Source organism: Austrofundulus limnaeus, unplaced genomic scaffold, assembly GCF_001266775.1.
Source record: "Austrofundulus limnaeus strain Quisiro unplaced genomic scaffold, Austrofundulus_limnaeus-1.0 Scaffold265, whole genome shotgun sequence".
Classification (NCBI taxonomy): Eukaryota; Metazoa; Chordata; class Actinopteri; order Cyprinodontiformes; family Rivulidae; genus Austrofundulus; species Austrofundulus limnaeus.
Window position 1 is genome coordinate 369,184 of NW_013952667.1, and position 27,200 is coordinate 396,383.

At 38.3% G+C, this 27,200-nt stretch overlaps 2 protein-coding genes across 2 annotated transcripts in view; both read left to right on the forward strand.

Moving 5' to 3' along the window:
* nipbla (NIPBL cohesin loading factor a) overlaps window positions 1-19,970 on the forward strand; it is a 31,124-nt gene extending 11,154 nt beyond the window's left edge. The window contains exons 13-49 of the mRNA XM_014020784.1: window positions 1,079-1,292; window positions 1,422-1,598; window positions 4,234-4,407; window positions 4,552-4,713; window positions 4,805-4,908; window positions 4,994-5,080; window positions 5,205-5,436; window positions 6,156-6,307; window positions 6,403-6,483; window positions 6,614-6,714; window positions 6,933-7,062; window positions 7,751-7,833; window positions 7,998-8,130; window positions 8,443-8,586; window positions 8,748-8,834; window positions 9,073-9,293; window positions 9,558-9,660; window positions 9,837-9,935; window positions 10,143-10,289; window positions 10,869-11,003; window positions 11,122-11,220; window positions 11,344-11,397; window positions 11,483-11,591; window positions 11,699-11,829; window positions 13,293-13,433; window positions 13,521-13,614; window positions 13,723-13,877; window positions 14,024-14,114; window positions 14,245-14,418; window positions 14,884-15,074; window positions 15,230-15,337; window positions 15,587-15,787; window positions 15,895-16,041; window positions 16,172-16,554; window positions 18,152-18,326; window positions 18,449-18,646; window positions 18,723-19,970. Coding sequence (XP_013876238.1) covers window positions 1,079-1,292; window positions 1,422-1,598; window positions 4,234-4,407; window positions 4,552-4,713; window positions 4,805-4,908; window positions 4,994-5,080; window positions 5,205-5,436; window positions 6,156-6,307; window positions 6,403-6,483; window positions 6,614-6,714; window positions 6,933-7,062; window positions 7,751-7,833; window positions 7,998-8,130; window positions 8,443-8,586; window positions 8,748-8,834; window positions 9,073-9,293; window positions 9,558-9,660; window positions 9,837-9,935; window positions 10,143-10,289; window positions 10,869-11,003; window positions 11,122-11,220; window positions 11,344-11,397; window positions 11,483-11,591; window positions 11,699-11,829; window positions 13,293-13,433; window positions 13,521-13,614; window positions 13,723-13,877; window positions 14,024-14,114; window positions 14,245-14,418; window positions 14,884-15,074; window positions 15,230-15,337; window positions 15,587-15,787; window positions 15,895-16,041; window positions 16,172-16,554; window positions 18,152-18,326; window positions 18,449-18,646; window positions 18,723-19,085 — 5,580 coding nt within the window. The 3' untranslated portion in view covers window positions 19,086-19,970. The remainder of the gene's footprint in view (window positions 1-1,078; window positions 1,293-1,421; window positions 1,599-4,233; window positions 4,408-4,551; window positions 4,714-4,804; window positions 4,909-4,993; window positions 5,081-5,204; window positions 5,437-6,155; window positions 6,308-6,402; window positions 6,484-6,613; window positions 6,715-6,932; window positions 7,063-7,750; window positions 7,834-7,997; window positions 8,131-8,442; window positions 8,587-8,747; window positions 8,835-9,072; window positions 9,294-9,557; window positions 9,661-9,836; window positions 9,936-10,142; window positions 10,290-10,868; window positions 11,004-11,121; window positions 11,221-11,343; window positions 11,398-11,482; window positions 11,592-11,698; window positions 11,830-13,292; window positions 13,434-13,520; window positions 13,615-13,722; window positions 13,878-14,023; window positions 14,115-14,244; window positions 14,419-14,883; window positions 15,075-15,229; window positions 15,338-15,586; window positions 15,788-15,894; window positions 16,042-16,171; window positions 16,555-18,151; window positions 18,327-18,448; window positions 18,647-18,722) is intronic.
* Window positions 19,971-21,856: 1,886 nt separating this feature from the next.
* ndc80 (NDC80 kinetochore complex component) overlaps window positions 21,857-27,200 on the forward strand; it is a 9,177-nt gene continuing 3,833 nt past the window's right edge. Inside the window, exons 1-8 of the mRNA XM_014020785.1 lie at window positions 21,857-21,987; window positions 22,441-22,542; window positions 25,568-25,651; window positions 25,742-25,865; window positions 26,270-26,442; window positions 26,565-26,667; window positions 26,760-26,849; window positions 27,083-27,176. Coding sequence (XP_013876239.1) covers window positions 21,980-21,987; window positions 22,441-22,542; window positions 25,568-25,651; window positions 25,742-25,865; window positions 26,270-26,442; window positions 26,565-26,667; window positions 26,760-26,849; window positions 27,083-27,176 — 778 coding nt within the window. The 5' untranslated portion in view covers window positions 21,857-21,979. The remainder of the gene's footprint in view (window positions 21,988-22,440; window positions 22,543-25,567; window positions 25,652-25,741; window positions 25,866-26,269; window positions 26,443-26,564; window positions 26,668-26,759; window positions 26,850-27,082; window positions 27,177-27,200) is intronic.

Consider the following 27,200-nt stretch of genomic DNA (forward strand, 5'->3'; position numbering starts at 1 on the left):
TTTTTTTAGTTTTCGCTGTCATTTTTCATGAATGAACACTTGTATCTGAAGCAGGAAACATAGCCTTATATGGTGTTTTTGGGGTGGTAATTATGCTAATCTCTCGCGTGCACGAGCAGCTGGATACGAACAGGTGGAAATTATGCAGCTCATTTACGCACTTTTCCTGAAGATAGAAGAGTTTGTTGAATCTGACGTGACATGTTCGTACGAACCCCTCATACGAACAAAAGTAAGAGAAATTTAGGATAAGAATACGAACATGTTCTTGCATGAGGCCCATTATTTCTTTTACCTATTGTCAACACAAGGGTGCTACCCCAACAATATTTTCAGCTGCACTGCATCATGGCCCACACAATCAGTGCACTGCCACTGACCCAGTATTTTTTTATTTGATAGCTTGCATTCAGTCACATTTTAATTGTTATCATTTGAAATATTTTACATAGTCTATTATTCTTTTTCATATAATGACACAAATTCTTAAGGGTTGATGATAAAACCTTTAATTGGCACACTGTATGTCAGTGGCAGGGAGTAGTACTATTTTTTTGTGAATTGTACTTCAATTTTTTAGTTATCAAACTGTTAGCTGCATTGCTCAGTCATTTTTTCTGAATCAACATTAGCACAGCTAACCTATTACATTGAATATAATGCTGTAACTTCACTGTTTACATATCAGTATTAATCATTTTTACCATTTCCTGACACATGTTTGCTTTGTAAGATCTGTGTAGTTTTCTGAGCCATCACCTCTTGCAGGTGATTTTTGTTCCACGTTTGTGCTGCACTGTCATGTGCTTATTATTATTAGTTTTTTTTAATCCTAAGAACCCGAGGCATTATAAACGCAGTGGAATATCTCTTTATATCTTTGCTTATGGGCCACTGGGAATTAACACCAAAATCATAAGCTTTTTGTCAATTTAAATCATATTTTTTGCATTTCAATTTATTCATTTTATTTTCTGTGTCTAGCGTTCATAATTTTTGTCTAAAAATGTTCAAAAATTGAATTTCTTAGTTATTTAAACTTGACCTAACTCTAGCCTTTTTTTATTTGATCCTGCAGATTAACCGTGACAGGGAGAGCAGTGGGTCAGGCGAAGGTCAAATTTGGGGCCAGCCAAAGGTTAAACTGGAGAGACTGGGTTTGGTGAAAGACTTTGAGAAGCGACCCAAACCTGTGGTGGTTCTAAAAAAGCTCTCAGTTGACCAGATTCAGAGGATCATTCGACACAGCAAATCTGGGAAAAACAGGTTCTCCTCAGGAAGGTCTAGCAAAGGTAAGACCATAAAGATCTCCAGTCCTTCAAATGCTGTTCTGTTTTTTAACTCATTATTTTGCACACTCCTCTAAATGAAGAAATGATGTCTTTGTTAAAGGCTTTAAAATTTTTTTGTCAAATATTTAGGTGAGATGGACCCAGCAATTCTGAAAGAACTTCCCCCAGAGTTGCTGGCAGAGATCGAGTCAACCATGCCTTTGTGTGAAAGGGTAAAGATGAACAAGAGGAAGCGAAGCACTGTAAATGAGAGGCCCAAATATGCTGAAGTCAGCTCAGATGAGGACTTTGAGGCAAATGGAGAGTGTGAGTAAATTAATCATTAGAATTTTGTTGTTTTTAGGTAAAATCTCATGAAAAGTGCATTATAGTTCTGTTGCATGTCGTAAATCTAAGTAAAACATACAGTGGTATTAAAAAGGGTTCCCCCCCCCTTCGTGACTTCTCAATATTTTACATACTGTATGTCACACTTAAATGTTGCAGTTCACTAAACAAATTTCAGTATCAGTCAAAGATAAAACAAGTCAACACAAAATACAGTTCATAAATGAAGGTCTTCGTTATTAGGGGAAAAGAAGTCCAAAAATACAGGGCCCTGTAAATGCCCCCTAAACCTTAACTGGTTGGGCCACCCTTAGCAGCAACAATTGCAATCAAGTGTTTACAACTGGCAATGAGTCTTTTACAGAACTGCGGAGGAATCTTGGCTCACTCATCTTTGCAGGATTGATGTAATTCAGCCACATTCGAGGGTTTCTGAGCATGAATCGCCATTTTAAGTCATGCCACAGCTTCCCAATTGGATTTAAGTCAAGACTTTGATTAGTCCACTTGCAAGTCTTAAATTTGTTTTTCTTAAGCCATTCAGAGGTGGACTTGTGTGTTTTGGATCATAGTCCTGCTGCAGAACCCAAGTGTGCTTCAGCTTGAGGTCACGAACAGATGGCCGAACATTTTCCTTGAGGTTTTTTGGTAGACAGCAGTATTCATACTTTTATTCACCACACCWGATGTAATGTGACTTACACCTTCCAAAAAGTTCAACCTTTGTCTCGTCAGTCCACAGAGTATTCTCCCAAGTCTTGGGGATCATCAAAATGTTTTCTGGCAAAACTGAGATGAGACTTTATGTTAATTTTGCTCAGTGGTGGTTTTCATCTTAGAATTCTGTCATGCAATCCATTTTTTCCCAGTATCTATCTTAAGGTGGAGGCATTAACACTGACCTCAACTAAGGCCAGTGAGGCCTGCAGTTCTTTGGATGTTGTTGTGGTCCTTGTGACCTCTTGGATGAGTCATTGCTGTGTTCTTGGGGTAATGTTGGTCGGCCGGCTACTCCTGAGAAGGTTTACTACTGTTCCATGCTTTTGCCATTTGTTGACTGGTTCAGTGTGGTTCACTGGCGTTCCAAATCTTTAGAAATGGATTTATAACTTTTTCTAGACTGATGGATCTCAATTACTTTGTTTCTCATTTGTTCCTGAGTTTCTTTGGATTTCAGCATGATGTCTAGCTTTTCAAGATCTTTTGGTCTACTTTGTCAGGCAGGTCCGTCCGTCCATCCGTCCGTTTTCTGCTGCTTATCTGGGGTCGGGTCGCGGGGGCAGCAGCCTAAGCAGAGAGACCAAGACTTTCCTCTCCCCAGCCACTTGGGCCAGCTCGTCCGGGGGAATCCCAAGGCTTTCCCAGGCCAGCCAAGAAACATAGTCCCTCCAGCGTGTCCTGGGTCTTCCCCTGGGCCTCCTCCCAGTGGGACATGCCCGGAACACCTCACCAGGGAGGCGTCCAGGAGGCATCCTAACCAGATGCTCGAGCCACCTCAACTGGCTCCTCTCAATGTGGAGGAGCAGCGGCTCTACTCTGAGTCCCTCCCGGATGACTGAGCTTCTCACCCTATCTCTAAGGGAGAGCCCAGACACTCTGCGAAGGAAACTCATTTCGGCCTCTTGTATCCGCAGTCTTGTTCGTAGACCGACCGGTAAACCAAGAGCTTTGCCTTCTGGCTCAGCTCTCTCTTCACCACGACAGACCGGTACAGCGCCCGCATCACTGCAGACGCAGCACCAATCTGCCTGTCGATCTCCCGCTCCATTCTTCCCTCATTTGTGAACAAGACCCTGAGATACTTAAACTCCTCCACTTGGGGCAGGACCTCCCCCCCCCAACCTGGAGGCGGCACGCTACCGGTTTCCGGCTCAAGACATGGTCTCGGATTTGGAGGCACTGATCCTCATCCTGGCTGCTTCACACTTGGCTGCGAACCGCTCCAGTGAGAGCTGGAGATCACGATCTGATGAAGCCATTAGGACCACATAATCCGCAAAAAGCAGAGATGTGATCCTAAGGTCATCAAAACGGATCCCCTCAACACCTCGGCTGCGCCTAGAAATTCTGTCCATAAAAGTTATGAAAAGAATCAGTGACAAAGGGCAACCTTGGCGGAGTCCAACTCTCACCGGAAACGAGTCCGACTTACTACCGGCAATGCGGACCAAGCTCTGGCACCGGTCATACAGGGACCTAACAGCCCGTATCAATGGGTACCCCATACTCTCGGAGTATGGGGTACAAGCAGGTCTTGGGGTACCGGCAGGTCCTACTTTTTTTTTTTGATTGAGAATGCATGTAGCAATAATAAGGCCTGGGTGTGGTTAAGGAAAACAAATTCAGATTTCCAAAGATGTGATAAACCACAGGGGGCRTTGACTTTTTCACACACTAATTTTTTTCTTAATTATAGGACCTTCATTTCTAAACTGCATTGTGTGTGACAAATATGGAAACAAAATAAAGAAATCAGGAAGTAGGAAAACACTTTCACACCACTGTAAATTGACAGTTAACTAATTTGATTGACAGTGTAGCTGTTACTGTTTTTATACAGGGTTTTTTTTTTGTGTGTGTGTAATGATCTGATTTTGTTGTTGAATCTTTACAGCGGCAAGGAAGCGTCACAGGCGAGACAAAGACAGAACTTGGGAGTTTGAAGAACGCGAGCGACGGGGTTCAGGGGAACACCGGAAAAGTGGGCACCGAGACAGCCGGCGAGGCTCAGGGAGCCGCTATCGTGATTCCTCTGATGAAGACTCACCACCACCCAGCATGAGTGAAAGTATGTGTTTTACCGTTTAAAGTTACTTTTTGTTTTGGTAGCGGTAGATTTTTTTTTATAATTCTACATAGAAATTTTAATGTATTATGCTTTCATTAAAGCAACTCATTAGTATTTTCAACCTCTGTGTGTTCTCTCATTCAGTTGCCAGAAAAATGAAGATGAAGGAGAAGCAGAAGAAAAGGAAAGCATATGAACCCAAACTGACCCAAGAAGAGCTAATGGACTCATCCACGTTCAAGAGGTTCTCAGCAAGCATTGACAACATACTAGAAAATCTGGAGGATGTTGATTTCACTACCATGGGTAATTATCTGTGTTTATCACGTTTAGACTTTGCAAGTACGTAAAATGTTCATCTTGCAGTTCGACTAATATTTTCCATGATTTCTAACAGCAGATGACGATGAGATACCTCAGGAATTGCTGCTCGGTAAACACCAGTTGAATGAGCTGGGCAGTGAATCAGCCAAAATTAAGGCCATGGGCATCACAAGCAGGGTATGTTTTATATTAATGAGAAACTTTATTTGGACTTAATGTGATGATATTTCAGATGTGAGGCTACATACTATTGTTTTTGTAGATCCCATCAGACAAGTTGGTGAAGCTCCTGAACATCCTAGAAAAGAACATTCAGGATGGATCCAAGCTCTCTACTATGATGAATCATGTGAGTTTTTTTCTTTCTTCTTTTTTTATATGATGCTACTTATTACAACAAAATGATTAATAGATTATCCTAAAGATTTTTTTTTGTGACATGCATGATTTATTTCCCCCTTCTCCTTTCAAAGGACCAAGATGCTGAAGACGAGGAAAGACTTTGGAGAGATCTAATTATGGAAAGAGTCACAAAATCAGCAGACGCCTGTCTGACAGCTCTTAATGTCATGACCTCAACACGCATGCCAAAGGCAGTCTACATTGAAGACGTCATCGAGCGGGTTCTACAGTACACCAAGTTTCACCTTCAGAACACCTTGTACCCTCAGTATGATCCTGTCTACAGGGTGGACCCACACGGAGGTGACCGTTTTTTCATAATAATATAATTTTGATCTAATGGTTTTATTTGGCCATGAGTTTTATAAACCTATCTCTGTTATGATTCATTTATTAGCCACAACATTAAAGATCTKTGCCCTGACAATTGAATCTAGTCTTGAAACACTGGCACTAGGTAGTTATTATTATTATTATTTTTATTTAGTTTGTAAGATTTTTAATGTTAATTTAGTTCACAGACTGTGTGATGTGTTAAAAGACAAGACCAAGATCTTGAGTGGGTTTTGTCGTTGTTTTAATATACCTACAACAGAAAAGGCTAGCTTGAGCAGTTTTTCTGTACATTTGTATGCAAAGATATGTTTGAAACTACTGATTCAAGGAGTATTTTTAGTTTTATAATGTCCTCCCGATTGGAGAAGAAACTACCCCTTCAACAAACTTAAAGTGGCTCACAGGCCATCAGCTGACAGTAGTGAGCCAAGGGGAAGAAATGGCTCTTTTTATTATAAAGGTTGCAGACCCCTGCCTTAAGCAATCCTTGTAGGACTTATAGTCCCACGAGAGATTTAAATGCCTTTTTGATATGCTATATATAAAGAGAGATTAATTAAATTGAATGTTTTTTTTAAATAACAATTCATTTGAGAACTGTAAATAACTACATTTATTTTATTATTCATGACCGTAAGAACAAGAAGCAACTATTGTTTTTAATTGAGCTTTCCTTATTTGTCTAGGTGGCATGTTGAGCTCCAGGGCAAAGCGTGCAAAATGCTCCACACATAAGCAGCGTGTCATTGTAATGTTGTACAACAAAATTTGTGACATTGTCAGCAACATTTCAGAGCTCCTAGAAATCCAACTGCTTACAGACACCACCATCCTTCAGGTAAACATAAAACACGTTTGCAAAAAGGTTTGCATTTCAGTCACCAGTTTATCATTGCAGAAGCTGATTTTCTTGTTTCCTTTTTTATTTGACAGGTTTCTTCTATGGGAATCACCCCATTTTTTGTGGARAACGTCAGTGAGCTGCAGTTGTGTGCCATTAAATTAGTCACAATGGTGCGTCTTTGTTGATCTTTAGACACTTTATAGAATCATGCTGTTGGATCATAGAGTAAAATAAAATACATTTTTATGTTAAATTTACCCCATTAACTATAAACTTATTAATGAATTCCTGTCCATCCAGGTTTTCTCACGTTACGAGAARCATCGGCAGCTTATCTTGGAGGAAATCTTTACCTCTTTGGCAAGACTACCCACCAGCAAACGCTCTCTCAGAAACTTCAGGTAGATTCTTTGAACATCTGTTTGCATTGATTTATGGCTGTTTGGTGTTTGATGTACAGTATAATGTACTTTTTTGATGCATGGGTACCATAGAGAAAAAAATAACAGTAGAAGGGGGAAGTTTCTCCATATCATGAGTTTCAAATTACAGTATTTTCTTATGTGTMTAGAATGGCATAATGAGCCTTTACCCCTTATTCTCACCTCTTGTCTCTAAGACTAAACAGCTCAGACCAGGATGGAGAACCGATGTACATTCAGATGGTAACAGCTCTKGTGCTGCAGTTAATCCAGTGTGTGGTCCATCTTCCCAATGACAAGGATATTTTTGAAGAGTATGACAACAAGGTAAGCGTATTCTGCTTTAATCAAACTCTAGTTTGTTTGTCTAGAAAATCCCGATCATTTGTGTAATCGAACTCTGATGAGGACCAAAAAAGTGATCTTTGGTCTGCCTGAAATCTCAGTTTGGTTGAAGTGAACTTTGGTGCGTTTCGATTGCATGTGTGAACACCAAGTGGACTGGAGACCACTCCAAGAGCAGGAAGCAGGCTATAACGCAGAGCATTCTCAGTAATAATATAAATAAAGTTACTCGTATCTTGTAAATTCTCCACGGTTCTGCCTCGTTTTCCCTCATGCTGAGCTCATTGTTGAAGACCCTTTGTTTGTCACATTTGCCAAAAACAAAACATAAATCCCACAACAACTAAAATCTGACATCACTCCTTGTTTGTTTACATTTTGTGAAGAAGGAAGTTGCGCTCCATGTCTTCTTCAGAGGTTTTCATGTTGATACCTTTAATGGTTCTTGGTGCAGCGCCACCACAGGCGAGGGCGTGAACTGGTTGTTCACAGGGTTTAGTTCCTTTGACGCAGAGCAGTCTGAATGTAAACAAATCTTGTCATTTTGGTCCTCAATTGAACCTATTCTACCGGACTATCAAGCGTGAATACGACCTATACGACCTAATTGTGCGAAAACTACCCTTTTTTTCTAAAGAAGTTTTTTTTTCCTTTTTTTTTTTTTTATTAGGTGGACCAGGATGTCTTGATAACAAACTCTTACGAGACGGCAATGAGAACAGCACAAAACTTCCTCTCGGTCTTCCTCAAAAAGTGAGCACTTTTTCATCAATTTTACTTTTTAATATAAACTGTGAATCTTTTGATTATGTTTGTAGGTTGTATAGTCAGCTTTATGTTTTATATACTGTAAAAACTTATGTGAAGTCTTTTGTTTTTGAGTTGTTTTTTTTTCCTGCCACTTTTCCTACCTTCAGGTGTGGCAGCAAGCAGGGAGAAGAAGATTATCGACCATTATTTGAGAATTTTGTCCAGGACCTGCTGTCAACAGTGAACAAACCAGAGTGGCCTGCTGCAGAGTTGTTGCTCAGTCTGCTTGGTAGACTCCTGGTTAGTAGGAAAACTTCCTCTCTGTGTACTTGAAAGCAATTATTTATTCAATGTTTATTGTTTGTTTTTGTTTTGTTTGAGTCAAGTTGTAAATTTTTTCCATTAATGAAGCTTGTGTCACATTTGTGGCTATCAATGAAATAACACATTTTTAAATGTTGATGTATTAATAACAAGAATTGTTTTGTTTAAAGAATTGTTTTAAATTTGCCATTCAAAGGAATTTCTAGGTGTGAAATGACAAATTCCTTTTCACCTGTTACTAAAATCCTTCTATCTGCTATTTTTTTCACTGTATTTTCTTTTAATCAGGTGCACCAGTTCAGTAATAAACAGACAGAAATGGCTCTGAGAGTAGCATCTTTAGACTACCTTGGCACAGTCGCTGCCCGTCTGAGGAAGGACGCAGTCACAAGCAAGATGGACCAGAGATCCATTGATCGTATCCTAGAAGAGGTAGAGAACTTTTGTGAAGCATARACTGCATGAAGCTGATTAATTCCATGCCATTTAGGAACTTGTCTTATTTTTTTAAATTATTATAATTGGGGATGTGCATACAATTTTTTTCTTGCCTAAGATGGATGTGTGTGTAATCTATCCCTGTGATTATTTAGTCTCAAGGCACTGATGAGACCCAGCAGCTGCAGAAGGCTTTACTGGACTATATGGAAGAGAATGCTGAGACTGAYCCATCKCTTGTGGTGAGTTTACATCAGAATGAATGTGCAACTGCAGGTATCTGAAATCAGTTTGCAAAYTGAATATCAAAGTTTCTTTAATTTCTCTTGGTATTTCTTATACAATGGCATTACAAATTGGTACTTGTTAGTTCATGCTATACTCTGTACACGTCTTTTTCTCATTTTCTGTTGATTGTGTTATTGATTTCTTTGAAAATCCTTCAGCAGATCCTATACTAATACATTCTTTGTCTTCTAGTTTGCCAGAAAGTTTTATATTGCGCAGTGGTTCCGTGATGCTACAACAGAGGCCGAGAAGTCCATGCGGAACCAGAATCCAAAAGATGAGGACTCGTCAGACGGACCACAGCACGCGAAAGAGATAGAAACTACTGGTGAAATCATGCAGCGTGCAGAGAAACGCAAGAAGTTTCTACGCAACATCATCAAGACTTCGCCGGCTCATTTTGCCACATTGAAGTAAGGGTTGTCTGAAATCTCGCTGCTCAAATGCCAGGATGTATAATTCAAACAGTTGTCCTGTTCGTTTTTTGGCTTCTGTTTTACAACAAAAATGTGGAAAACATTTTTGAGCGTAGTTTCCGTAATGTTTGCACATTAACAGACTCACAAATTATTTCTCAAAGACAGTAAAGTTTTCAGTGTTTCCTTTACAGACTGTTAAAATGGAAAACAGCAGAAAGTTTAAAAATTCTCAGTTTGCCTTTTACTTATTTTCTTCAGAATGAACTCTGACACTGTGGACTACGACGACTCCTGTCTGATTGTGCGTTATTTGGCCTCTATGAGGCCGTTCGCCCAGAGCTTTGATATTTATTTAACACAGGTAAGCTTTGAATTTCTCACTTTATATTTCATATCTGTTCATGAAAGTCATCAAAGTTTCAATGGTAAAAAAAATTTCAATGGCAGGGTTGATTGGTTTGTCTTTATGGTTTAAAGCACTGAAGTTTGTTTGATCACAGATGGCTGTATTTAGACCATTTTATATATATTTTTAAGATCTTGCGAGTTCTTGGGGAAAGTGCCATCGCTGTAAGAACTAAAGCCATGAAATGTCTGTCTGAGGTTGTGGCTGTGGACCCCAGCATACTGGCAAGGGTAAGTTAGAATTTGTAAAGAACATACTGGTACATTTTTTGTGATCCAATTTCACAAACTACACATGGTCTGGGTTAAAAATGCATTCTTTTACTTTTTTCATAGTCTCATTTCAAGTTCTTATATATGCTACAGTAGTTTTTTTTAGATACTGTAATCTTTTTATTTTCATTTTGATTCTAAACCTCTAATTCTCCACTTGTGCAGTCTGACATGCAGCGAGGCGTTCATGGTCGTTTGATGGACAACTCTACCAGTGTGAGAGAGGCAGCTGTGGAGCTGCTGGGCAAGTTTGTGCTCAGCAGACCCCAACTCACTGAACAGTACTACGACATGCTCATAGAGAGGATACTGGTAAGGAGCCTTTTTGGACTTGTATTTTCTGTGATGATATCTGCCATTAAATTTTAAATTCTTAAGTATCGCAAAATGTTACAGCACTGCATTAATTTTGAACCGCTTTTAATTTTTTTTAGGTATAAGTTGTTTGTTGAATAAAATCCACTCAAGTTTGTTTGGAAAAACACTTGTAGAAATGTGGAAATTAATCCCATAAAGTTGCATTGCAGGGATTTAAAAGCAAAGCAACTTAAAATGTTTTTATTATTATTATTTTGAGCGTCTACATGACAGACATTAGCGTTTTAAAGGGATGTTTTTTGAGGTTATAAAATTCATCTATACTGGATTGTTTTAGCAAATGTTTTATGTTTGCATCTGGCACTTGGATATTCACATTGTTGTTTCTGTTGTCATGGAAATGTGAAGCAGGGTTCATGTGAAGTTCACTCTTCTACGCAGTCTTATACTGCCATCTGTTGGCAAACTAACGCTCCTGTGCCTTATTCATTCAAATGAAGAAAATAAGCACCTTGTTGTTGATGCATGTTTCACAGAGCAACGTATGGTTTTCAATTTTTATTTTTTGTTCAGGACACTGGTATCAGTGTAAGAAAGCGGGTGATCAAGATTCTCAGAGATATCTGTCTGGAGCAACCGACCTTCAGTAAGATTACTGAGATGTGTGTGAAGATGATTCGCAGGGTCAACGACGAGGAAGGCATCAAGGTATGGATCATATACTTCTATTATTTTATGTATTGTGACTTTTAAGATACATTTCACTATTGCAACATATGTTTAACACACCCTAGAGTTGAAAGTAGTTATTTTTAATATATTCCAGAAATTGGTGAATGAAACATTCCAGAAGTTGTGGTTTACTCCAACTCCAGCACACGACAAAGAGACCATGACAAGAAAAATTCTCAACATCACTGATGTTGTAAGTTTGACTGAGTCATTAGTTTGTTGTATAAGAGGATTTAGTACAACACTACATCTTGTTTTTGTTTAATTGCAAACTTTGCAATGAGCGGTTCATTTACCTCTCTGTCAAATACTTCAGGTTGCAGCATGTCGAGACACTGGTTACGACTGGTTTGAGCAACTTCTCCAAAATGTAAGTGATTCATTTTGTTTTTGAGAATTGTAAGCACAACATTATTTAAGATCTTGTGAAACTAACATTATTGCTCATGCTATAGCTCCTTAAATCTGAAGAGGATGCATCGTATAAACCAGCTAAAAAGGCATGTGTTCAGCTAGTTGATAATCTGGTGGAGCACATCCTTAAATACGAAGAGTCTCTTGCAGGTAAAAAAAAAAGTGCTGAAAAACTGTTTAATATATACAAAAGGTCCTCTTGTAAAAGACAAATTATAAAGGGTTTTGCGTAAATATTAATTTATTTTTTCTTTTAGAAAACAAGGGGGTGAACTCAACGCGGCTGGTAGCATGCATCACCACTTTGTACTTGTTCAGYAAGATCAGAGCCCAGTTAATGGTGAAACATGCCATGACCATGCAGCCCTATCTGACCACRAAGTGTAACGTAAGTTCTGTTTATTATTCAGTTTAACTATCTCTGTGTGCTTCATTCTTCAGATGGGTGGTAAAGAAATTCACAAATAAAGCTAAACTCTTAACAGATTTAGACGGAAAGAAAGTTTTTCCAATTTCAGTTGCTGACATCAGAAATTGATCTACTTGTAACAGAAAGCCCATGGATACCAGAAACAGGTCATATGTTGGTTTTGGCATGGTTTGCTTAGAAAGACCTTGTTGATGAGCTGTGGTTTAGTGTGTTCTGGATTAATAAATATGATTCTTGAAGCAGAAACTCAATTTATCTGCATACACATTGGTGTTTTTTTTTTCAAATACAAAAAGTCAAAGAAAACATATTTAGGAACTTGATAAAATACATGTGAATTTATCCATTTTATTACATGAATGGCATATTTTCTTTTGAGCTTGGCTTAGCCAAAGTGGAACAAGAAGTGACATCAAAAGGAAACTCTTTAAGAAACGGGACTCCCTGATCTTTGTTTATTGGAACGTTACAAACATTAAATGTCACAGTCACTTTTATGTCTCTGCTTTAAGTACATTTAATTTGTATAATCAAACGATTATTGTGGATGCAAGCGGCCGAAATGAGTTTCCTCTGCAGAGAGTCTGGGCTCTCCATTAGAGATAGGGTGAGAAACTCGATCATCCGGGAGGAACTCCGAGTAGAGCTGCTTCTCCTCCATGTCGAGAGGAGCCAGTTGAGGTGGCTCAGGCATCTGCTTAGGATGCCTCCTGGACGCCTCCCTGGTGAGGTGTTTTGGGTGTTTCAACTGGGAGGAGACCCAGAGGAAGTCCCAGGACACGCTGGAGGGACTATGTTTCTCAGCTGGCCTGGGAACAACTTGGGATTCCCACAGAGGAGCTGGGCCAAATGGCTGGGGAGAGGGAAGTCTGGGTGTCTCTGCTTAGGCTGCTGCCCCCGTGACCCCATCCCGGATAAGTGGAGGAAGTTTGATGAAATTTTTATCAACAACTGTTGTTTCTGAATGTACTTCAGTTATTTGGGCATTAAGTATGAACACCAGTTAGTGATTAAAGCAGCTGCTATTTTTGTGAAAATTTGGACATTTTTATCAATTCACCTGCAAATAGTCAATGTGCTCTAAGCACCATGTTTGGCTGTGTTTAAAATGTGAATCGATGACAGTGATGCCTGCAACTTTAGAAAGATGAGTGCAACAAAGAGCTCCTGTTTTTACACTGCATATTTGGCATCACACTAATGTAAAATTTGTTTCACATATTTCCTGGCTACTGTTTAATTAATTCCTTTGAATACCGTTATTCTAATTGTAACCTTTTTTGTTTTATGTAAGAAATTGAGTGCACTTTCTTTTTTTCAATGATATTAATTGTATGTTGTATGTATGATGACTTTTACAGTCACTCTTCATGACTGAATTGACTGTGGTTCTCCAGTAACAAGTGCTGTTTTTCCTGCAGACTGCCAATGACTTCATGGTTATTTGTAACGTGGCAAAGATCTTGGAGCTCGTGGTGCCTTTGATGGAGCATCCAAGTGAAACTTTCCTCGCCACCATTGAAGAAGACCTCATGAAGCTCATCATCAAATATGGCATGACGGTGTGTGGCAGTGAATTTTTTATATTTTTTTAAGGTATTTTAATTTATCCAGTGAAATGACCTGCTGTTTTTCCTGCCTTTCTTCAGGTGGTTCAGCACTGTGTAAGCTGTCTTGGAGCTGTTGTAAACAAAGTCACACACAACTACAAGTTTGTCTGGGCTTGCTTCCACAAATTCTATGGTGAGATAGACATTTAGAAACTTCATAGTAGATGACTTCAAACAAAACAATTTKACCAGCCTAAAATCAAAGTTCTTTGTATTTAAATAGTTTTTTTTTTATCCTCAGGTGCACTTAACAAACTTAAAATTCAGCATCAAGAGGATCCCAACAGCACGACATTAGTCGCAAATAAGCCTTTCCTTCTGCGATCGCTATTCACTGTGGGTGCACTGGCTCGACACTTTGATTTTGATCTGGAGGAGTTTAAAGGCCCCAACAAGGTCAAACACTAGATTTTGTCATTAATCTAAAATAGACAAAGCTATGTATTTTGCGATTAGTACATTTTTATGCCCACAAATAGCCTGTATTTTTGCAACTCAATTGCTAACCTGGCAGTTATGTGTGGTTTTGTATTTATCTGCAGGTTGTTATCAAGGAAAAGGTTCTTGAGCTGCTGCTGTACTTTACCAAACACGAGGATGAGGAAGTCAAGACCAAAGCCATCATTGGCTTAGGTATAAAAAAAGATAATAATAATAATAATAATAATAATAATAATAATAATAAAAGATTTTCTTGCTCCAAGAAGATGGAGTTATGTTATATTTTCTTACATCATAATTTAATACTATTGTTTTCTTGCAGGTTTTCTTGTCATCATGCATCCCAGCCAGATGTTCGTGCCTGAGGTCAAGTCATTGTACAATGGGATTCTGGCAGACGGCTTGTCCTCCATCAATCTAAAAATCCAGGTCCTCAAAAACCTGCAGACGTACCTTCAGGAAGAAGACACACGGATGCAGGAAGCAGACAGAGAATGTATGTAAAGTTGTTGGGGTGTTTTTGCACGTGTCAAGACATGAAACAAATTGTTCTACTGTGTTCATTAGTTAATAGGGGTGTAACAATGCATCGATCTATATCGATATATCGATTTCGCTGGTTCATGATTCAGTTATATCGATACAAAATGAAAATATCGATCTATATCGCCATATTCTCAATGAGAATCGATATCATATGCCCATCTAACACAGTCATTATGTTAGATGAGCATATGATATCGCATTATATAGATCACAGACGTGAATTGAATTGAATCGAAATCATATTGTGACACTTTGTGATATCGAGAAATATCAAATCATCATCCAAACACATCCATGTAATATATTGTGATAAAGCTGGTGATTTACACCTCTATTTGTTAGTAATACATTTTAGTTAAAAAAATGATATGTAATGCAAGAAGAATAAACACTTTTATTTTCTGCCCTTCTTTAGGGAAGAAACTGTCAAAGCAAGAGGATCTGAAAGAGATGGGAGACATTTCTTCAGGGATGAGCAGCTCCATAATGCAGCTTTATCTAAAACAAGTGTTGGAGGCATTTTTTCACACTCAGTCCAGCGTACGACACTTTGCTCTCAACGTCATAGCTCTCACACTCAACCAGGGTCTTATCCATCCTGTACAGGTAAGACTAAAATGTCCAGTTTCAGTTTGTTACTTTAAACACAAAAGTCTCCCGGTGAAGAAATACTAATGTTCTCTGGTGTAGTCAGAAAGCACAGTTTCACACATGCAAAAGCACATACATGTGATCAAATAATAATAAATTTGTCTGTGCAGTGTGTACCCTACCTCATTGCAATGGGAACAGACCCAGAGCCCAGCATGAGGAACAAAGCTGATCAACAGCTGGTGGAAATAGACAAGAAATACACAGGATTCATCCATGTAAGTTGGAGCTCAGCATTGTCATGTTTTAAAGCTCATCTTGTCACACAGTGGTTTAAAATTATTTTAGTTTATTTCCTTTTCTCAGAACAACCATAAACACCTTAAAGAGAATCACATAGTCATTCTGCAGCATCTGAACTGCAAGTGTAAATTACAATGTCTTTGTTTTTGTTGACATATTCAAATAAGAGCTGCCAACGGCTGTTTGAAATGCCGATCGTAACGCTTCTCTTTCATCACATACAGATGAAGGCAGTGGCTGGGATGAAGATGTCATACAATTTGCAGCAGGCCATCGCTTCATCTCGCAAATCCATAATAAGAGGCTTCAGACAAGATGAGACCCACTCGGCGCTCTGCTCCCACCTCTATTCTATGATCCGGGGGAACCGGCAGCATCGGCGGGCTTTTCTCATCTCATTACTGAACCTCTTTGATGACAGTGCCGTGAGTCGACCTATAAACATAAGCTTATCCCAAAAAAAACACTGGCCAAGTGAAAATTGTTTGTGTCCAGACTAACACTTCCTTCTTCTTCTCTTTTCTGTCTGCAGAGGACAGAAGTCAATATGCTGCTGTTTATCGCAGACAACCTGGCTTGTTTTCCATACCAGAGCCAGGAAGAGCCACTCTTCATCATGCACCACATAGACATCACACTGTCTGTTTCTGGCAGCAACCTTTTGCAAACTTTCAGAGAGGTATGATAAGACTGCAAATAATTGCTTATATTCATTTAGACTGTGTGCCTCCCACTGAATAATCCTAATTAATATGTTTGTAACTACAGGAAAACTTCACATATTGTAATCTTATTGACTGTTTCTTCAGCTACTTCTAAAGGAGCCGAGGCGCAAAGAAAAGAAAGTGAAGGAGTGGAAGCAAGCGTCTGATGGGGAAGACGAAGAGGAAAAGATGAACTGTGATTCTTCTAGGAGTGATGAAGAAGAGAAGAGCAACAGTGAGGACGATGAAAACGATGAAGATGATGTGGTACGGCGGCCAAAGAAGACAAGAAAACCAGTTCAAACCTCAGACAGCTCGGACTCTGAGTCTGATTTGGATGATTTGGATGTGGAGGATGTGGACAAAGTGATGAGACTTCTTCCAGACAATCCCACAGGTCTCTTGGACTTTGCCAAYGCTGTTCAGGGCATCCTACTTCTGCTCGTTCTCAAGCAACATCTTAAGAACCAATATGGATTCTCTGACAGGTGAGATTGTTTTTAACCTCATAAAGACTAGATGGTTTAAATTTGTATAGGCCTGCAAAGTTTTTCATACTGTGAGCTTCCCTTCAGTCATCCATAATTTATGTTGCGTTCACATGAAATTCATCACAAGGTCACACACTACACCAGAGGACTGACCCTGATTTTGTTTGACTTATTCTTACCAAGCAATTACAACTGTCATACAAGCATTTCACTGATTAATGTTGGGCTTCAGACCTCTCCCAGTAAATCAATCTTTGTTGCTCACCTAGTTCTTGAAGAGCAGTAGTAGTTTGTACTATTAAAGTACTGAATCATAATGTTTACAATAACACTAATTGATTTAAAAAAATCATTCTTTTGAAATCAGTGATATAACAGCCCAACGCGTTTTTGTTTTCTAGCATGCCCCAAACAAGATACAACTTAGACATGTCTGAGAGTGAGGGTAGTGTTAACCTCCTTTGAAAATTGAGTACAAAACATTCGAAGCTACTTCAGAAAGTGGTTTGGCTACATGTGGATGAACCTCCAACACAGCACAAACATTTTACAACTCAAGGGGAAAACAAGCAACTTTTTTTTCACCTTTCAAAGTAAAAGAACATCTCAAAGTTCAACCAATGACGACTAAGAGGAACAGACACAAGCAACTGGTTTTGTCTGGTCTCGAGGTCATTGCCTTACTTGGTCAAGTATTACTGGGCAAACTGCTAGTTGCACTTTGCAAAAAGCAAATGGTGAAATGATGTTTCTGAATACTGTTTAGCCATTCATGTCCAGTTTGCATCCATTTTAAAGGGCCTGTGACATTAAATTTTGCAATAAACATGAATGCATTTTTGAAAACATAACATTAATAACATATTGCAAAACAAATTTCATGCCTCTGAGATGAACAGTTGTTGAGATATTTGCACATGAAGAAACAGGAAGTGATGTCAAAGGGGAATGTCTGCCTGTTAACAGAGCATTGTTACAACAACTGATAATACAGACTTTAGAGAAGAATTTGAGGCTTCATTAGATTATTTTGCGTTACTATTAAACACAGATGATGAAGCGTTAACGTTTATATGATACTGTTTTAATAAATAAAGACCAGAGTTTAATTTATTAATGAGTTCCCCTTTGTTGTCACTTCCTGTTTCACTTTGGCTAAGCCAAATCCAAAAGAAAATAGGCCAGTTTTGTGACAAAATGGGTAAAATCATGTGTATCATGCCAAGTTTCTTAAGTATAAATATGTTTTCTWTGGGTTTTTGTATTTGAAGGATATGCATTTCACAGGTACTTTAAACCTCTGCTAACTCTTCTAGAATAAATATCATGCTAGATGTTCTTGCTAATTGTGTCTTTTAAGCACTTTGAGAAATAGTGATTGTGGATCATTCTGCCAATTTGTCTCATACCTAGATCATATGCAACTTAGAATTTTAGTCTCTGATCTGAAAGTCAGACTAAAGCAAGCAGAACAAAAAAGACTGAAGTTAATCTATTATAAAGTTTATCCTCATTTGACCATCTTAGAGTTGATCACAGTTCAACAATCCCATAAGTATTGAAAACAAAAACGTTGTGTTTTGTCTTTCAACAGTAAAATTCAGAAGTACTCTCCAACTGAGTCAGCCAAGGTGTACGATAAGACTGTGAACAGAAAAAGCAACATTCATTTCAACCCTCGACAAACCATGGACTTCATCTCCAACAACATTGCTCACGCCACACTGTCAGAGGATGTAAAAAGGAGGATAGTCAAACAGTACTTAGACGTAAGTAATAAAGAACATGTACAACTGATTGGGAGTCAGTTTTTCAGCACATTTTCTGTAGGTTTCACTTTTTTTCTCTCTAAGATGTCGCTTAACTGCTGTTGTTTCTTTAATGCACATAGTTTAAGGTTCTGATGGAACATCTGGATCCAGATGAAGAGGATGAGGAGGGAGAAGCATCTGCCAGCGCCAACATCAGAAACAAAGCCATAAACGCCCTATTAGGAAGCTCAGGCCCCTTGTCGGGTCCTAGTCCGCGCAATCAGGCGGGACCAGAAACTGATGACGACGACAGTGATATCGACGAAAGGACTCCAGGGGTGAGATTAAGAAATTTATTCATGATTTAGTTGCAGTTAATTTTTTTTTAATTCTTTAATTTCTTCTTCTCATCAGTCATCTCGAAGGTCAAGGAGAGCGGGTGATTCCTCAGATCCAGGCCGCATGAGCGAGATAGTGGAATCAATGGATGTGATCGCCCTCTGCTGCCCCAAATACAAAGACCGACCACAGATAGCTCGAGTCATCCAGAAAACTTCCATCGGATACAGCATCCACTGGATGGCGGGCTCCTATTCGGGGCCCTGGGCAGAGGCCAAGAAACGCGATGGACGCAAACTAGTGCCTTGGGTGGACACTATTAAGGAGTCAGACATCATTTACAAGAAGATTGCCTTGACCAGCAACCACAAACTGAGCAACAAAGTTGTACAGACTTTACGCTCACTATATGCAGCGCGGGAAGGAGGGGCTAGCTAATGGCTCCTGTTGGGTTTTTTTTTTGTTTGTTTTTGTTTTATTTTTGTTTTCTTTGCTCCATTTCTACTTTATGAAAATCCTCCTCTTCCCTGCTCCTGCTCCTCCTTCTCAACCTATCACCTCCAACAACACAGCCAAACTTCACTGGATTCCTACCTAGCCCCTCTTCTTCCTCATTTTTGTAAGAGAACACAAGAGGGCAAGAATATTTGACACTACATACTTTTACATGAGTTATTCTTGCAAAAATGATACAAAACACAAGACTGATGTTCAGAGGAAAGAATCCTGAAGGCATTAAAGGAATAATTTCCCCAAATTATTTCTTAAAAGGCTAACAGAGGCGAGACCTGGAGGGAAATGTTTTGTCAACATTGTTGTGGGAGCTCCTTCGCTGTTGTGCAGCAGATTCTAGTCGCTCATTTCTACTCCCACTGTATTATAGTTTAACATGACGAAAAACTAAAATGTTTATATCTCTGAATACAAAAAAGCTGTAAAAAAAAGAATAAAACCTTAAGTGAATGTTGGAAATTAGTCTTTTTGATGTTCTTATTAAAAGTGTTTTTTGGAATTTATTATACTACTAGCACCCTGATGGTTTTTTTTTTCTTTTAGCTTTTAGATATTTGAGAAACAAAAAAGAAAATAAGAAATTTTATTTTTGTTCACGTTTTATTTGTTCATTCTGTAAAATGGCACAGTCCTCTGAATATAATTTATTCTATTTCAAACTACGCATGCAGTATATGTGGCCTATTGCAGGAGGATATTTTGTAAATGTAGATTTTGTTGTATTAGGTCACCCTAGTAATAAGAGGAAAAGGGATTCATACCCTTTTGGTGGAACAAATACTGCAATAAATTTTCTACTTCTCTTTGTCACTTGTCTGCTCAAAGTGTTAATCTGAACTTTTCATTTTACAAATGGAAAAATAAATCAGTAAAACTGGAAATGGAAAAACAAGACTTAAAGAAGGAATGAGCATTCAAATGGTACCAGATATTTTCTGTATCATTTGACTTTTGTATTATATGTCCATGTTTGATGTTAGAACAATCAAAAATAAGACAGTTTGTAGGTTATCAAAAATTTTATTAATCCGTCCCTCTGTTTAAATTGATACATGTTTCTTTGTGATTTTTATTGGTATTTGTTAGTGCAGTTGTTTTAAGGCTTTGGTTGCTTTTTCACACATTTTCTCTTCAGTCCCTGTTTTCTGGTCCTGATGGTATAATGTGAATTGTGTGTGCTTTAAAAATGCTAAAAGTGGACAAGTGGAGGACAAAAGTAGTGTGAGATTGAAGAAACTGTCAGAACTTCATTCTTTATTGAGTATCTAAGAATCACATTTTGAAGGAATAGGAAAAATTCAGCAAACTTTATTCATGATGCAAAGCAACTAAATATTTAATTTAAAAGTTTGTTTTAATTTATTTGAAGTTGGATGCTGTGTAAACACAACACACTTTGATGCTGTAGAGCCTTGACAGATTCACAGACAATAGTTAAGTGACCTAATAACAACAAAATATCCTTAAAAGGCAGAGAAAGCTGACAATTTCTACAAAAATAATTACATAATAATAATAATAATAATGATAATAATAATAATAATAATAAATGACCAGAAAGTCTGAAGAAGGTTTGATCAAGACCACTCTAAAACATTACCAGAATGCCTGGCTCTTTGTAAGGAATATCAGAGATGACTGTTCAAATATTTTTGTTGTATGAAAGTATGTCAAGCCATTTTAGCATATAATTTGTTTCGTCTGACTAGCTGTAATTGCATTCCAGATATCTAAAAAAATGAGTTTTGACTAAGCATCCCTACATTTTGACTATCTGGAATGTTAATTTAAGATATCTGTATTAACATTCCGACTAGTCATAATTCCAATTCAAGATATCTTAAAAGGAATTTTGACTAGTCATAATTACAGATCTAGATATCTTTAATTTAGTTGTGACTAGTCATTATTTGCTTTCAAGATATCTGTAATTGAATTTGAGCTAGTTAAAATTTTATTTGTGATATCTAAAAGTACATTTAAGATATCTTGAATTATGGAGTAATTTGAGATATTATGACTAGAATTATTAGAATTATGACTAGTCAAAACTAAAATTGAGATATCTTCAATTTACTTTATGACTAGTCATAATTCAATTGTAGATATCTGAAATGTGTATTTCAGATAGTCAGTAATTCATTTAAGATATCTTGAATTGAAATCTCCATACAAGTCAATGGTAAATCTGACGTCATTTCGACTAGTCAGAATGTAATTAGAGATATCTCAAATGTGTATTTTGTCTAGTCGAAATATAATTGGAGATATCTTAAATCGCTAAAACGTCTAGTCATAAAACAATCTGAGATATCTGGAATGTCAGGGCGGTAAAACCGAATTTATGTTAAAACGGCTTGCCATAGATATTTTGACTAGTCAAAATATAATTAGAGATATCTTTAATAACAAATATGACTAGTCATGATTCAGTTTCAGATATCTGGAATGGAAGTGTCGTGAATTCGATTATATGCTCAAATGGCTTGCCATACCTTAGTCTTCGCACTAAAACTCAAGTAATCTGATGGATTTTTTAAAGGAGTATCAGAAAGTGTGAACACAGTTTAAAATGTTTGTTTTTGCACGAGATAACAATTCTATTGAAAAAAAAAATGTTTTCTGAAGGTACTTTAAAACGATCTGCAAATAAGATTAGAGTCGGGAAATCTAAAACATTTTCTCGAGTCAAAGCGAAACATTTTGGACCTAGGGGCTTGTCGTAGTTTTATGATGTCACGGCCGGGGTTTGGATTGTTTTGGCGGGTTTGAATTTTGTCGAAGGTTTGATTCAGTTACAGCTGTGAAAAATATCGAAAATGGAGCGGTAAGTATGAACGTATTCACAAAAAACATTCACGCTTATTTTATAAATAGTGAAGCTGGATGACAAACGTGCTATTTACTCGCTTTGACACATGTTACTTGTCTATCACTAGCTGTCGCTAGCAGCAGCAACCGTTAATAGTATGTCGGCTACCACAACAAAGCTGAACGTCGTCTTAAAAGTTATATCGCTGTTTTTTGTTTTGTCCCACACTTAATTTTACGAACTTAATGGTTACGTTAAGGTCACTCTAACAACATTGTCTAGTAATAGTTGTTAGTGAGAATAGTCACTTTTATTTACATCCTAACACAGCTGTTAGTGCAAAAAACTTTAGCCAAGTCACGCTAATTAATATTCTGTATTATTATGATTATGTACTTCCAGAAARGGTAGTAAAATAACGTTCTAAATAACGTGGTGTTTGTTTGTTTGTCTGTATGATTGTGTCAGTGGAAGACCGAGCCGAGCAGGAAGCTGCAGACCAGTAGCGTCGGAGCTACCGTTACGGGTGCAGGACAACAACAGGGGTAGCATGTACGCAACACCACAGAGGTTTGTATCAACGTAGAAACACACAGCAGTAGATATAACGCAATCAGATGTACAGATGGAGCTAAAGTATTTTAGGATGGTTCGCTGAGACGCCTCCCAGCTGATTTCATAAAGGTTTGCTTTGCCTCTAATCAATTGCTGTCTGTTATCAAAATATCTTGTGAACCGCTGTATGGATTTTAATTTATTGATTGATTGATTTTATTTAGCAATAATATTGAATGTACATACACATCTAGTACATATATTATTAGTACTTTGATAACACAAGAAAGTGAGAAACACTTCTTTCCATTGTGGTCCAAAAATTAAGTGACAGCGTTATATGGGGGTATGTTGCGGGTGTTTCAGAGAAAATAAGACGTTTTTTTTTCTAAACATGATGTCCCAGTGGCTTTCAAACCCCAAAACACATTACGGCAAAGGCTGGTTCACCCCAAAGATCCGGTGCCCCGGCACAAACAGAGCAATGTTGTATATGCTGTTAAGTGCCAGGGGGACTGCGACCAGTTACACATCGGGGAAACAAAGCAGCCACTGTTCAAAAGAATGTCCCAACACAGACGAGCTACATCTAATGGCCAGAACTCTGCAGTTTTCACTCATTTACAGGCCAGCGGTCACTCTTTCAGAGATGAGGATGTTCTCAAAAGAAGCCATTTTTGTGAAGAAAGACTGTCCATCATTAAACAGAGGTGGAGGCCTCCGTTTTCAGTTGTCCCCCTCCTACAGCGCTGCTATTGCCAGTATCACTCCACCCCCCGTTAACAATAGGTGTTGATTAGGTGTCAACAATAGCCATGGTGAGTATCAGTCACATGGAGGCAGGACTCAAAAGCCTGAATTTTGCCTGAAACTCTCAGACTGAAGAAGTCTCTTGGAGGAGAGGCGAAACGTTTCATTAGAGAAGAACCCGTCCAGAAGACCTATACAATTTTTTTCTTTTTGATTTTTTACCTGGATTACTGAGATGCATCAGGATATATGGGGGAGAATATAGACACAATGATGAGAAGCAAGATACAATGATGGAGAAAAATGTCATTAAGTTTATGACAGTCAGAAAGGTATGCAGATACAACAGAACAGATAAGAATATGAGAAGATGAGTTTGAGGACATGGTGAAGGGATTTAACTCCTCTTCACGGAGGCTGTTTAGTAGAAGATCTTTTACCTTTGATTTAAAATTCTCAATGCAGTGTATTGACTGTATAAGTGTTGGGAGATCATTCCATGCTTTGTCTCCAGAATAGCTGAAAGAAGTCTGACCGAAGGATTTTGAGGTGGGGATAACTAGAGACAGTGGGCCAGGTCGAGTGTTGTGGCACTTTTCATTTACAGTGATCAGGGGTCAGATTTTTAAAGGATTGTGTGGAAACCATACTAAAAATGAACGAACGCCCAAAAGGCGAAAATGGCGTACGCCAAAAAAGATTCAGATTTATGAAACTGTGCTAACGCACGTTTCTGCGCACCTTTAATTTATAAATCACAGCCGCACATCAGAGTTCGCGCACAAGGTCCCGCCTCAGGTTCTGCCCTCTACATGCCCACACTCAACCATAAAAAGTCAATGTAAAGTACCTCATGTTAAGATGTATTTAAATCAGTCAGCTGATCAATGTCAAAAGAAGTGATTGGCTCAGACGCGCTCCGTCGTGCGTCTGGAGGATGACGGGTGCTGCTCACGTGAACAGAATGTCTGTAATTGATGGATTTTCCCTGATTTTGCAGGTTTACATATGTTTAGAGTAATTAATGATTTTGATCAAAAACTCAGCTTCAAATTAATTTTCTCTCAGAGCCTGCAGGATGATAAAAACAATAAATAAAATTAAATAATTCAGATAAAGTTAGAAATAATATAACATATAATAATAATCATTTTATTTGAAAAGCACCTTTCAGGACACTTACAGCATTATATCATCATATAAGAATGTGTGAAATTACAGAGACAAGCTGGCATGAGTTAGAGAGCATGGATTACTAATGAAGTTAAAATGGATATGCTAATCTAAAGAGATGTGTTTTCAAATTAGTCTTGAACACAGGAAAAGAGGTGGTGTTTCTTAGGTCAGGTGGTAGAGAGTTCCAGAGGAGAGGTGCAGAAGAGGTGAAGGCCCTGCTCCCCATGGTGGAGAGGCAGGCAGTGGGTACTTGGAGGTTTAGGGAAGAAGAGGATCTAAGAGAGCGGGAGGGGATGGAGATGTGTATGAGGTCGGACATGTAAGGAGGGGCAAGGAATGAGAGATCATATTAGAAGCAGCACTTAGGTCAAGGAGGATGAGGATGGACAGGAGACCAGAGTCGGCAGCAAGGAGAAGATCATTGGTGATTTTTTTACGAGGGCGGTTTCGGTGCTGTGGTCGGGGCGAAAACCAGATTGAAACTCCTCATAAAGGTTATTGTTGGAAAGGTGAGAGTGGAGTTGACTGGCAACAACCTTTTCCATAATCTTGGAGATGAAGGGCAGGTTAGAGATTGGACGAAGATTACTGAAGTTACTTGGGTCGAGACCGGGTTTCTTGATGATGCGGGTAATGGCTGCAGATTTAAAAGCTGATGGAATAACAAGTTTAATTCAACAAATAATTTCACCACTCGTCTCCTAACATGCACACTGGTGAGGGTGGGCGCGCCCTGCGCGTACCCAAAGCATGATGTCATGCTGTTGAAATGTCTCTTGTCGGGGAGGGGTCTGTGGGTCAGGGTCGTGAGGAGGAGGAAAGAAATTAATGAGTTGCGTGAACTTTTATTTAAGATTTAAGTTTTTTTTTTTTCAAAGCTCCTTCTGGCTCAGCAGCAGAAGCATAAATGAATATGAATATTTCAGAAATTAATTTGTGTGTAGAATAAATAAACACAGCCACTTTAAGATTACTTGGGACAATAAGGATGTTAATTTCTACATGTCTATTTGTAAACATAATTAATAAAGTTGAGTACTTTTGGGATTGTTTTTAAAATATAGACTAACATGTGGAACCAATTCATTTGTTTACAAACTTGCTTTCTTTGCAGTAAACTACTTTCTTTTGGAAAGCTCAGCATGTCAAAATCAGCATCTGTGACCTCTGAAAAACGGACCACATTTTTTGGTGCCAGGTATGTGAATGTTATTTTGTGAAACTTTGTTTGTTATATCTGTCTACTATACTTTAATAGTGAGCCAAATAAAGTAAAACATTACTGCAGGACTAGTGGAGCCAGCATGCCTCGGAGCAGCATCGTGGGGTTTGGAGGAACTGAGAAGATCAAAGATACCAGACCGCTCCATGATAAGACATTTGTTCAGCAGTGTATCCGGCAGCTGCATGAGGTAAGCTGGTTAGAATTAGCCATAATTGTAATAATTGTGGATATTACTGCTGTTTGACAACAACGATTATTCTGTTCTATTTTATGTTTAATATGTTAAATGCAGTTTATACAATTTTCAATAGCAGTGCATATTTAATGGATTATCTCTTAAGATATTTATAACAAAGGGGGAAAAGTAAACCTGCAGCTACAAGTATATGAGCTGCTTGATGTGCTTTTTCGTTTAGAGGTATAGTTGCTGCGTTGTCTTCTACAAATATATTGTTTCATGATTTTTTATTGTTTCTTAATAACATTAAATAACATTATRTTGATTAAATGCTAATCTTAATGCCTTCTTGCAAAGAATGAGGAAAAAGTGTTGCTTTTGTCCAACTTGATTTTTCTCTCTCTCTCTTTCAGTTCTTAACTGAACAGGGTTTTCCAGGCACTTTATCAGCCAAAACTCTACAGTCACCTTCCACCAAGGAATTTGTGAAGATTTTTGAGTTCATTTACTGCCAGCTTGATCCAACCTTTGAGATGCCAAAGTCCAAAGTTGAGGAGGAGGTTCCAGCTCACCTAAAAGGCTTAGGGTAAGAATGTTGTGTTTTCCTGGAAACAGGAACCGTTAAAATCAAATCTATGTTTAGATTTTCCTTTAGTTGAAATAAACATTGCTAATTCTTTGTCTGTCTTCCCGTGTGTCTCGTTAAAGGTATCCATTTGTGCTTTCCAAGTGTTCAATGTATTCTGTTGGAGCTCCTCATACCTGGCCTCAGGCCCTCGGTGCTCTCATGTGGCTAATTGATAATGTCAAGGTTCGAAGCAAATAATAACCAGGTGGTATGCTAACACAGTTTATTAAAGTAAGAGTTTTCAGTCTATTCATTAGCCTAAATGTCTGTTTTAGATCCAGTGGAGTTTATCTAAGCAGGAGCGGCTGTTTCCTGACTCCTGTGAAGATGTCAACAATATGGAGGAGGGAGCTGAGTACAGAAAGGTATTTTGACTGAATTAAACAGCAGTGAGGGGTCTAAACCCTTCTCATACGAAATGTGTACAAACGTAAAAAATTTATTTATTATGGGTGTCGAAAGCTGCAAACCATAACTTATTATTAATTACACTTTTTATGACAGTAATTTTCTTTGAAAATCAATCTTTACAATAGAGCTGTAGCAGTTTTTGTCAGAGTCGATGTTTAGTGTCCATTAATTTTCATTTTTTATTCAGCTTTTCCTGGACTACACAGCTGATTCATACGCCAAGTTCATGCAGGGTCAGGACACATTTGAGGAGGAGAATGAGGAATTCCTCACCAAATTGAGTAAGCACTGCAGCACTATAAATA